This window comes from Lissotriton vulgaris, unplaced genomic scaffold (genome assembly GCF_964263255.1).
Source record: "Lissotriton vulgaris unplaced genomic scaffold, aLisVul1.2 SCAFFOLD_2184, whole genome shotgun sequence".
NCBI lineage: Eukaryota > Metazoa > Chordata > Amphibia > Caudata > Salamandridae > Lissotriton > Lissotriton vulgaris.
Genome location: NW_028252881.1, coordinates 392,384 through 405,106, shown reverse-complemented (window position 1 = coordinate 405,106; position 12,723 = coordinate 392,384). Strand labels below are relative to the sequence as shown.

The following is a 12,723-nucleotide window of genomic DNA, read 5'->3' as shown; positions in this document are numbered from 1 at the left end:
GGAAATTCAGGTCTAGCCTGGCAACCGGATGTCATTAAGTACCTAGGAATAGAATTCACCGACAACATACTAAGTACACTCAAGCACAATGAATCGACCACACTAGCAAAAATTAAAAGAATCTTGGATGGTTGGTCGCCGCGATTCATTACATGGTGGGGTCGGATAGAGACGATAAAAATGATGATCTCCCCATTGGTCAATTACCTGAGCTCGATGCTTCCCCTAACGCTCTCTAACGATTTCCACTCAAAACTGGATAAGGTAATTACCTCCTTCCTCTGGCAGGGGAAAAAAGCCAGGATCAGCATGAAAAAGCTACGACTAGATAAATCCTTGGGTGGCGTCAATCTGGCCGACTTTAGACTCTACCAGACCGCCTTCCTGGCCAGGCAAGGTGCGATCTGGCTCACACCACAGCCTGATTACACACCTGTGTGGTTACACATCGAAAAATCCCTAGAGGAAGGCCTTGACCCCTCCTCCCTCCTTACCATCAAAGTGCGTCCCGATATCGACTCTAATATCATATTTAAAAACACTAAGAACTCCCTCCTCCATATAAGTAAATCTCTACCCCATCAATTTCGCAATTCAAAGTGGGAATCTCTATGGCGGAATAACACTATAACATACAAAGGTAAACCGCTGTATAATCCTTCTTGGATCAGGAAGGGAATACACTTCCCTCACCACCTCTACGAGGGCCAAACACCACTCACATTCAAGGAACTACAGGATAGATTTCAACTCGAGAACATTGACTTCTACTATTTTCTACAAGTTAAGGTGGCCCTAACCAAAGCAAACTTGGGCAACACATCCCCCTCACTCCCTGGCCTTTTATCCACCCTTAATAGACTTGGCCACCAGGTATCCAGAATGTACAAAATGATCAAACCACAGACATCTAACCTGGTCTCTGCATTACAATCCTATTGGGAATCATATTCCTCCACTCCCACATCTGATAACGAGTGGGCCAGAATTTGGGAATCGACCACAAGACACAAAATTAGCCCAACTCTATCCCAAACTAAATTCTGGCTCCTACACAAAGCCTTTTGGACCCCCAGGAGACTTTTTCTGCACAACATCAAAGACAATGACTCCTGCTGGAACTGTTTGGAAGCGGGAGGAGACCTTGAACATCTAATATTTAAATGCCCCCGGGTTGCCACATACTGGGACAGGATATTTGACTTTGTTAACAAAGCCCTGCACGTTTCTCTCCCGAGAATATTTGCTACTCTAGTTATGGGTTCTTCCAAAGCTGTCACTTTAAATGAAAATGACAAAGCCCTACTTGATCTTTTACTGACGGCGGCGGTTAAAGTCATAACGTCCAACTGGAAAAATACAGCCAAAGCCTCCTTCCCCCATTGGCTCAACTGGGTTTCTAACCTCAGGGGTGCCGATACCATTGCACTTGCCTCTCACCCCTGGCGCCCACAACACAGGAAAATATGGGTCTCACTTGACGCTCACTTTGATCTCTTCAAACCTCCGTGAGACACCTAATACATTGTTGTGGCAAGCAATTTCTCAATATGTCATTTGATGGTTGTGATTCACCCTGCTGTGCTATATGACCGATCTGCCTGCTGACATATGCCTTCGTGTTGTACGGACTTGATGCTTGATTGTCATTTTCTTTATTTACCTGGTACTTTTTTCCCCCCCGCATGTTATGTTTACTCCATATTATGTTACTTCACCGCTTCTCGATTTATTATGTACTTGTACCATGGACTTTATCTGCTATTATTTGTTCTGTTCATATCAATACCAAACTCTCTCAATAAAAAATTTTGTGAAATAAAAAAAAAAGATGCAGGAAATGTAAGAACATGGAGCACACTCCAGTGTGTTAATTAAACAACACGTTTCAAGACGTTTGACAGTGCCAAATACTTATTTTCTTTATCCCAACTACAAGAAAAATCATGTTGAACCAGATGACATGTGTTTCAGTCTGTCAGAAATGCACTTCCGCATTTACAATGCAGAGTGGTTTTGAAAGACGAAACTGTCACGACAGAATGACCAATAGTCAAAGAAAAAAATGTATTTATCTGAAAAAGGGCATTCCCATTCGAAACCTGCTCACTCACGGTCCAGTGAAGGTATGCACTGACGCGTGTTTAGCTCAAGCAGGTACACTCTCGGCCTTATGCAATGCTCTAGAAATTGAAGCATAGAAAAAAAGGTTCTGAAATTAATGTAAAATACTGTCCAACAAGTGTTTGTTCTAGGTGATTCACAATTGTCAGCTGTGCAAATGCCACTGCCCCTGAGCCTGTTGATTTCAAGTGCTAAAACTGTAAGACAATTTCAATAATGATAGTGAAATTACACGTATTGTAGACAGTACATACAATGGTCCTTCAAAGTAGAGTGTGGGAGTCAGACAGATGACTTCCCTCTACATTTGAGTTTTCCTTCAGAGTACCAAGAAATTCGAGTACCACTTAAATGCAACTCTGTCTGCCCCATGTGGTTTCTATAAATAATCATAGCTCGGTTTTCTAACTATGAAAGACCTCAAAATGCGAAACTTTTTTCCCACTGACTGATGCGGCCAGTGCGCAATAAGTCCCAGAACATAAATGCAAGAATGTAATTGCCTTCACAAAGAAAAATATATTGTGTAAATATTCATATAAAATTCAACTCACGACAGTGTCCATAAAACTGTTCCTGAACAATATTACTGTAACTTCAGTGATAATTAAGAAGGTGAAAATAATGTTGCTCGTTTGGTCATGCAGTGAGGGCCCTCGCCCCATGGAGATAAGATGAGCAGGTTGGGTGGGGGCCAGGAATGACCAACGGCCGTGGGGGTCGGTCACGTCTCCCAGCCCACCTACTCTTTATAAGTGGACCCAGTTTAGGGTGCAGCATCGACTCCTCTCCACCGACCACCTCGTGCAGACCGAGCGCCACCTCCACCGAAGCCACCAAGATGACCCTGAGTGACGCAGAGAAGGCCGCGGTGCTCTCGCTGTGGGGAAAGGCCTCTGGCGACCTCGAGGTCCTGGGAGCGGAAGCGCTGGACAGGTAACGCCTGAGCGCGTGACGCACGAGCGTTCTGGCTTCAAAACTAGGAGAATGAAAGATGAAGTAGCTACTATGTGGCCAGTTGTATTATAGATTTGTTGTATAACTTTCTCCTAATGTTCAAATGTTATGCAAATCAAACTGTTAATGTCATTGTTAAATAATTGCCTTCCTAGGTGGCATTCATACCGGAAAGGAGAGTTTGAAGTTTAGTGAAATGAAGCGCGTGCAATTTACGGTTCTATTCAGGGCTTAAGTGGTAGGTTTTTTTTTAAAGGGGGCCTCGAAACGGGTCTCTATCGGGCTCTGTTTTGTGCCCTGGCACATGCGGTCCGTTTTTCCCCAGACTGCAGTGACAGCAGGTACATCTATGTGCGCTGCTCACACTGTTCACTTCTCACTAGTGGAGAAGTTATGGCATGTCATCATATCCGGTGAGCATAGATGGGGAAGGGAAATCCTTTAAGGAGGGTCATTTTCTCTCTGGATTTCCACTCTCTTTTTGAAACTCCGGAGCAGCAGCATTGTCGTGGTGTTACCAGGGCTTTAAGTGGAAGCTTTTTCAATATTATATACAAGTCATAGCTGCTGCTTATTTATCTTTTGCAACTAACAACCATTAACAAGGCCAATAGTCCTGGCTTGTTGTAGGTATGATGTTATTTATTGTATCATATTTCTGGGTGCAATGACAGAAACAGCAAAATACAAGGAGGGCGGCTCACTATGCTAAGCACAGATTTTTAGCTTATCGGCTTTTAAGCCACAGCTTTAATTACAATGGCCACGCCCCTCTGAGAGACCCCCCCCCCCCCCAGTTTTTTCATCTCACTTAAAGCCCTGGTTCTATTTCAAAGTGTGTTTTAGCCGCTAGAAAATGTGTTTGGTCACTGGCTGATGTAATATGCACGTGTGGCAAGGAACAGTACAGTATGGACTCCAGATATCATGAAGCATACATTTAAATAAGGAAAACATGAACTGGCCTTACTTCTGATAAGTTTTCCTAACATTAAAAGCGTTTAGCAGAAAGGAGATATTTATGGCAATATATTTTTTCTACCTATAGGTTATTACAAGAAAATTTGAATTGCTCTATGGTTCGACACATTTAAAAAAATTGATTTATATGAAACTGACCTTAATATCCTTTGAGAAAAACTACTAACTGCTTTTAGTGTGTTCAATTTTGCAGTGCAGGTTCTGCTTTTATTCTTCCTGTCTGAACTGAAAATGAAATAGAAAGAGACCAATCATTTGTGAAGTTTGTGGTAAAGGTGATGGTAAAACCATGTTACATAAGGAATAAAATTCTCTATGCCGTACATCAAAAGGATATTGCAAGTCAGCTTGAAGTTCCCTGGACTTATAAAGGAACTCAGCCTTCAACCTCATTCCTCTACTGGTATGGAACTCACTTTTTAATGTACAGCTGGGGTACTTTATCCCATATATAATATACTTGTGGGGGGCTTCAACTAGCCTTCTTCATCCACTGGTCAGCAGTGTAAATCACATTTTTTTTCTGCTTCTGCCCCTATAGTATCAGGCAGTGGGTTAGCCCACTTCAGCCTGCTGCATGGCGGCATTCGCGTTTTCACAGCATTCTTCGTTTTCACAGGATTCTGCATTTTCACAGCATTTTACATTTTCACAGGATTCTGCGTTTTCACAGCATTGTGCCTACATCTTTACTCACTAGTCTGATTTTGTTTTAACTACAGTAAGTTTGTTAATTTTTTTTGCAGTCACCAAAACAGCTTGTAATTATGCAGACAGTGCTTAATTGGAGCCAGTGGTTGCTGGTGGAGGCCACTGGCACTCATTTTTTAATAATGGCGCATATTATTCCCATCAGATATTAACGCATAGCAAGAAAGGGAAAAAACAAACACACAAATTGGAAAGGCGGAGAAAGAGAAAGATGGAAAGAATGTCACTAAGGGAGAAAGCAGGAACCTGCGAGAGTGGGATAAAGTGGAATTGGTTGTCTGGTAGTGGATTTAAGAGGCATGAGGTCAATTTAAAACTACGTAGGCTTGGTATTCACTTGCTGAAATTAAATATGCCTTCCAGGTGCTTCTGAGAAAAGCTTTGGGCACCACCACTCATTTATTTACAAATTAAGCACTGGATGCAGAGTAGTAACAATGTACAATACCCTTTACAAACAACTCTGAACATTTTGAGGAAGGTCAAATAGTAATAACTATAAATAAACATTACACCTTTCAAATGTAGAATGCAATACAAATAGGGCTGTTGCTATTTCAGCTGCCTTTACTGGCCTATTTATAATCTGCAAATTGAAAATCAGGCCTCTCTGCGAGTGGCAGAATGAAGGCACTGTGTTTTTAAAATACCCCTCACACACTATGAATCCCATAGTGTCATTCTCCCATCATTGGGGTCTTCCCGTCCCTCTACAGGGCGGGGCGTGCTTCGACCTACGAGTGACGCGGGAGCACTTATATTTTTGACAATTGGCTATGTGATGTGATGAGGATAGTGATATGTGTTGGGGAGTGTAGGGACCTATTTACGTGAATGGTAGTGTAAAAAAAGGGTAAAAGTTCCCTGGCTAGTCGAAAAAATTAACTTTAATGGCTTCGCAAGCTGGGAACATTAAAAAGGGGGTTAGTAATTAGAATTACAAGTGTGGTCTACTTTGTCGACATGACATGTTTCATAGGCAGACCCCTCCTGCCTACTCATCAGGACCTCTGTTGATCCCTACAAAAAACTCAATTCTAAACTAAATGTTAAATGCCTATGGTCCTAAAACTTAACAGCAAAAATCGGCTGCTAGGTTGAGCCTCGGGGCTTCAGTTGGCCCTTAGTGAGGCATTTTTATGAAAAATGACCTAATATGGTCTATTTGAAGCGTGGTGATAGGGCCTCATGAGCCTGCGTCTTAGGGTGATTAGTTGACTGGTTAGTGACCGCATGCCTAATCTGGCTTTATTCCATACCCTTCAGCAGCTCAGTGGAGCTGCTGAAGGGTATGGAATAGGTCATTTCTTGAAAATGCCTCACTAAGGGCAACTCAAGACTCGAGGCTAAACCTAGCAGCCGATTTTTGCTGTTAAGTTTTAGGACCATAGGCATTTAACATTTAGTTTAGAATTGAGTTTTTTGTAGGGATCAACAGAGGTCCCGATGAGTAGGCAGGAGGGGTCTGCCTATGAAACATGTCATGTCGACAAAGTGAATTTCGTAGGGCAACTGCACTCTGTAAACTCGGTTTCAAAGCGTTAGTTCGGTATGTGTGCTGTGTTGGTATGTAGCCTGCAAACTATAATGTATGAAGTATGTTTGGCCTGGTTGAGAACCAGGACACCAGCACGCACTACTAAATTTGCAATTTGATCGTTAATGCATTTATTTCAAATTTTATCAATGAATTAACTTAAATCAGCATAACATTTATATCCATGTTACGTTTGTTTGAAGTGCATATAGATAGGTCAACATATACATAACTATCATTTACTATGCATTAATGTATCACAGTGACAGTACATTTAATTCCACCCAATGCATTTCGGGGCGCGAGCCCCTTCGTCAGGGGTCTGTGAAAGTAAAAGAGAAGAGAAAAGAAAAGTAAAGGAATCGTATTACTGATGATGCACTATTATCAATAAGGATAGGTAATCAAGTTGTTGATGTTTCTTACCACAAACTCAATGAAGAGGTATACCAGTTACATTTCTAGATGAAGATCGAGAAGATCTATAAATGGAGGAAACTGCGTGTGAATATAGTCTTTTATTATAAACAATGGGGTGTATTTATGAATACCGAATTGAAGGTAGAAATTACCTGTGTACTTGGGTAGAAAGGGTCTCTGAAAATAACAGAGTAGTGAGAGGCGGAGTTAGGGGTGAGGAACATGGATTGTTTAAATATCCACAGCGTGTAAATATAGTCTTTTATTATAAACAATGGGGTGTATATACGAATACTGAATAGAAGGTAAAAATTACCTGTATACTTGGGTAGAAAGAGTCTCTGAAAGTAACAGAATAGTACGAGGCGGGGTTAGGGGTGAGAAACATGGATTGTATAGATATCCACAACATGGAGTGAAGTTCATCATAAAATAAATATCTGAGCGACCTCACCTTATGAATGTTGACTTTAACGTGTGGAGCCTATGTTTTTTGTAGGGATCAACAGAGGTCCTGATGAGTAGGCAGGAGGGGTCTGCCTATGAAACATGTCATGTCGACAAAGTAGACCACACTTGTAATTCTACTTACTAACCCCCTTTTTAATGCTCCCAGCTTGCGAAGCCATTAAAGTTAATTTTTTCGACTAGCCAGGGAATTTTTACCCTTTTTTTACATACCATTCACGTAAATAGGTCCCTACACTCCTCAACACATATCACTATCCTCATCACATCACATAGCCAATTGTCAAAAATATAAGTGCTCCCGCGTCACTCGTAGGTCGAAGCACGCCCCGCCCCATAGAGGGACGGGAAGACCACAATGATGGGAGAATGACACTATGGGATTCATAGTGTGTGAGGGGTATTTTAAAAACACACAGTGCCCTCATTCTGCCACTCGCAGAGACGCCTGATTTTCAAATTGCAGTGTATCCACGAGTTTAGAGAATATACAAAATCATATAAAATTAGTCACCACTCACATTGATAGAATCCCATTGTTTATAAATCTAGTTCAGGAGGGTGATTCTATCATCTCCTCTACACTTCCCCAATTGATTGTTTGGAATTCTATTTATAATCTTGCCATATGATAGCTAACTGTGACAATACTAAAATCTAACTAGGAAGCAAAAGATTATTAAAGTGGAGCCAATCCTAAGCTTTCATATTACTTCCTAACAGAGTAGGTGTACTCTGAAGGAAAGAAAGATAACAGCAATATTGTTTTTACATTACAGGCTTTTCAGAAGCTTCCCCCAGAGCAAGACTTATTTCCCCCATTTTGACACCAGCTCAGGATCTGCTGATCTGCGCAACCATGGTGCCAAGGTGCTGGGCGCCCTTGGAGAAGCGGCTAAAAACCTGGACAACCTCGACGAGGCGCTTTCCAAACTGAGCGACCTGCACGCCTACAACCTTAGAGTGGATCCCGGGAACTTCAAGGTGAGAAAAGATCACAGATTATTGCAAGCAAAGAAATAGAACTAGAATTCTTTCTGCAGTGCTTTCACTTTTAAGCAAAAGATCAAAGGTCAAGATGGTGTTTTATTTAATATTTAATGTTTAAAAATGTATCACACTCAATGTTACAGTCCAAATCAGCTTAAACCACATACAGGCCAGTGTGTAAACTAATCAGTAAGTAGTAGCAAGCTAACACACTAAGGGCAGTGCTTAATTTGATCTGGTGGGTTCCGGTGCTGAGCACTGGCACTGAATCATCAACACCGGGCTTGAGCACATGTGAAGGACACATTCATTTTGGTAGGCACCAGGAGATTAAGTGATTCTCCCAGAATCACAGGATGTTGAGCCGACATAGAGACTAGAACCTGGTTCCCCAGATATGCAGTCGGCAGCTCGGGCCATTTCGCCACATCCTTTCCCTACTTGTAGGGTTTCATAGTTCGTAGTTGGTTCTGTTTTAGGCAGCTCTGGAGCTGGTGGAAGCTGCCTCCTTACGAGAGCCCCAGCACTGACTATTTTACAAAGTAACTACTTACTAAGGGCCATATGTACTAAAGTATTTTCCCATAGACACAGAATCGGTTAAACTCTGTGATACATCTGGACCTAAGGCACCAAAGAATAAAATAGAAAGCAATTGCATGATATGTAATAATTTAAATAAGATCACAGCCATACACAAAAAAAGAATGCATAAGCCTCTTTCAGATAATTTATATTGGGTAATATACATGCACACATATTTTAGAAATGATCTTACAAATGAAAAACGCAGATCTTTTATAAGGGCACCAAAACACTGCTGAAAAAAAAATGCAGTCCTTCATTTTCATTCACTCCTCTGGTGGGCTGCCTGCCTTCTCTCATGGCATGCTGTAGCTCTTTTTTGGACAACATTCTGCCCTGTCAGCCCAAAACACTCTGAAATATGTTTATTGCAGGCCATTGCCCATATGCACCGCATAATTGTACGGTACCAGAATATCGTAGTAAGAATATTGTTTGACATAAACATGTCGTCCGAAATTTATTTTGCAGAAATATTGTCCAAATGGGAGTTAAAAGTAAAAAACCTATACCCATTGGAATTATATTTTTGCAAACAATGTTTGGGACACAATATTTTAGTGATTTTTTTTCTGATGGTGTTTTCTGACAAGCAACCTACTTAATAAGAGCAGTTGCCACACACATACTGGCAGATGCATCAAAGTTATGTTTTGCGAGTCCTTAATAGCGAATTTTAAGGAGTCGCTATTAAAGACTCGCAAAACGGGATGCATGTAGGAATCGCAATGTTATTATCGATTCCTACAGATTCCTTATTTGCGATTCGGTAATAGCTAATCGCTAATAAGGAATGGCTTTCCCATTCATTCCTATGGGCCTAGAGGCCCATAGGAATGAATGGGAAAGCCATTCCTTATTTAGGCCCATAGGAATGAATGGGAAAGCCATTCCTTATTAGCGATTAGCTATTACCGAATCGCTAATGTTCCGCTATTTCAAGGGTGCCAGGGTGTCCAAAGGACACCCTGTTGCACCCCTGAAATGGACCTGTGCTCAAATGTTACACACACACATGCCCTAAGGGCATGTGTGTGCGCAACATGTAACTTTGAAAAATGCACAAAAGTGCATTTTTCAAAGTTTTAGCAAATTACCACGAAGTTCAACTTCACGATCCCCCTGTCAAAAACTTTTAGACATGTGCACATGTTTCTGCTGGAGCGTTAACCCTCTAAATCACCTCGCTCTCTTCTCACTTATTTGAACTGCTTACCCCTTAGACTCATCCTCCACCCCTTACATCCTTACCTTAATACTCATCTATTCTATTAGCCAGTCCTTTTGTTGTGGATTTGTTTTCAAGAGAATGTTTTTAGGGTTCAAAACACGAATTCGAACATTCCAGCATATCACTCTCCACTAAAGAGATTTACACATTCTACACTCCATGAGGGTGGAAGAGCGCCACCCAATTGCTTTCTGAGTACTGAATAAAGGAAACATAAAATGATAATAAAACAAGTTATTATATTTTTTTATATTTCCTTGCTACGCCCGGTATGCCAATTCAAGGGCGCGGTGGGGCCGGGACATGATGATTGACACTGGGAGGGTAAAGGGAGGACGAGTGGTACACACTGCTACAAGTGTGCATGTCTGTTTGGCCAGCCGTCTTAGGTTTCTCCAATCCAGCTGCATTCCACAGCCGGGTGGAGAAACAACACAGACTCTCTGTGCCAGAGTGAGTGTCAAACCAGTCTACTTAGGTCAATCCTCATGCTGCTCTTATGCTAGGTATAGCATGAAAGCAGCATCTGGATTGGATGGGGAGTCTGTGATGTGTCGCAGGGACTGCTGGGTGCATGAGGGCAGAGTAGCACCGAGGCGTGAGGTGGCCGGCAGCATCAGGTAAGTCTTTTATTCATTTATTTTAACGCCCGCACACGCCCCTGTATCCCTACCACCCACCCCACCACTTTTTATTTTTAGCGGTTGCCACTGGATTTACTCAGTGTTTATATTATATTTTTTGTAAATAAGGAGTATGGAGGAGGGACGCAAGCCCTTGAGATGGAACTTAACTTGTGTGTGGGCTGTTGTGGGGGAAGGGCCTCTGTTTCTGGATTTAGGTGGGCTGCAGTCTGGGCAGGGCTGTCACAAAACCCCAAGCTGTTGGAGGTGGGCTGCATCCGAGTCAGGGCAACCACCGCCCTGCAGCTAGGGGGCCTCCATCACCGAGTGGATCATCGGTAGTGTTTTAAATGGAAATATAGAAGTGTTAGTACTCACTAGAGTAGCGGTTCGCTCCTGAGAAGTGCCAGTACTCTACCATTAAATACAATTCAGCAGCGCAGAAAAGTGCAGGTACTCTTCCTTTCAAATTAAAGAAGTGCAGGTACTCCGTACCGGATAGTACCAGCCCATTTGAAGCACTGATTGAAAGTGGGCAATGGCTGCACCTCCCTCCCCCCCCACCCCGCCCCTCCAGCGGATGGAAGCTATCCAATAAAACAAAAATATGGGTCATGGGCATTGTTTGCATCAATTCTACTCTGAGATTGTGGCTCTGGTGGGTACAACAGCTGCTAAATCCCGCATTGCGGTCCATTCAAGACTCCTCTCTGGTTTTGTCTTCTACAGGGCAGCTCTTGACCGGTACTATAGCTGCCCGTTCCATTCTTGTATGTTTTTCCTATATTACATGTCAGTGTGCAGCTCACCGCACACTGACTACCGATCTTTAATGCTGCACGGTGAATCTGGGCGCTATCTGCGGTGTTGATTCTCTTCAAGCCGTTTTGTTCTTTCTCTTTCAGCTGCTGTCTCATTGCATTCAGATTGTGCTGGCCGCCCACTTCCCTGCTGACTTCACCCCTCAGTGCCAGGCTGCCTGGGACAAGTTCCTGGCCTCAGTATCTGCTGTCCTGACCTCCAAATACAGATGAAATGTACCTCTGATGTCGGAGGGATATGTACAGTAAAGAGAAGAGGAGACAGAGGATATACCTCTTAGGACACCTGGATAATAGCTGATTTTCAGTATTTTCTGTCTTTTCATTAATGTTCCACTGTTACTGCTCCTTTATTAAAATATACGTTTAAAAAATGGTTTATGTTGTTGTACTATTCATGCACGATTTTTTTTTAAACAAAATTGTCACGTGTTTTTTGCTCAAAGCCATAGTACGTGGAAGAGTTTTGAAGGAAATTTGCAATCTGGTCCAGAGCAGGAGAGATTACAAACTGGGCCTGGGTCAAAAAGCCATTTACACTCTTAAATCTGATTTACAACTGCATGTTGGTTTTGCAGTCGTTTAGCCGCTTACGTCCATGTACTAGTGCAGGGTGAGCTTTAGGGCAGAGTGACTGGTGCAACCGCATTGGGCGCTGACCTGTGGAGGGAGGCGCTGATCTCAGTGGAACACTGTGTTTAGTAACAATGCATGATTGGAGAGATAAGAGGCACTTTTGCCTGGTGGTAGTGAGAGAATCCTAAGAGGCGGTCATGGGGTGTGGGGCCGCCAAAAATTATTGTCGCACCGGGTATCACCAGTGCTAAAGCTGGCTCTGTACTAGTATCCCATGGAAATGTTTTTTGTTGCTGTGCCATTCCCAGATAACTGAAAGGAACATAAACATAATCTGTGTAGTAGTCATAGACACGCTATTTACCATCATCAGCAGTATGTCACTTTTAATTTGCTAGTCAATGTTTTTTTTAAGCGGGCAGTGTTCTGCACCGGAAGTGAAAAAAATCAGGCCTTGGAACGGGTCTCTACCTGGCCATTCATTTAAATCAAGATCCTACCAAAATATGGCAGGGCAGAGACTTAAGTCACAACCCAACCATCCCACCTCCCCCTCCGAAGCTACGTCAGTGCTTGATTTAGAGAAAAAAATAAGCACCAGGGCCCTTCTGAAGATGCCACTTCAGCTTGCACCACACCTTGCCTTTCCAGTGTTGCCAATGATAGTACCAACACAGCAACTAGCCATCACACTCCTGC

At 42.5% G+C, this 12,723-nt stretch overlaps 1 protein-coding gene across 1 annotated transcript; it reads left to right on the top strand.

The window, feature by feature from the left end:
• Window positions 1-2,931: 2,931 nt before the first annotated feature.
• LOC147661231 (hemoglobin larval subunit alpha-like) lies at window positions 2,932-11,661 on the top strand. The gene is made up of 3 exons (XM_086951217.1): window positions 2,932-3,060; window positions 7,978-8,182; window positions 11,533-11,661. The coding sequence occupies exons 1-3, from the start codon at window positions 2,966-2,968 to the stop codon at window positions 11,659-11,661; spliced, it is 429 nt and encodes a 142-aa protein (XP_086807343.1). The 5' UTR covers window positions 2,932-2,965.
• The last annotated feature ends 1,062 nt before the right edge of the window (window positions 11,662-12,723 follow it).

Excerpts from the sequence above, each read along its gene's own strand:
- LOC147661231 (XM_086951217.1), top strand. The coding sequence starts at position 2,966 with ATGACCCTGAGTGACGCAGAGAAGGCCGCGGTGCTCTCGCTGTGGGGA. Across the intron at positions 3,061-7,977 it reads GGAGCGGAAGCGCTGGACAG|GCTTTTCAGAAGCTTCCCCC; the intron begins GTAACGCCTGAG and ends TTTACATTACAG. Across the intron at positions 8,183-11,532 it reads TGGATCCCGGGAACTTCAAG|CTGCTGTCTCATTGCATTCA; the intron begins GTGAGAAAAGAT and ends TTTCTCTTTCAG.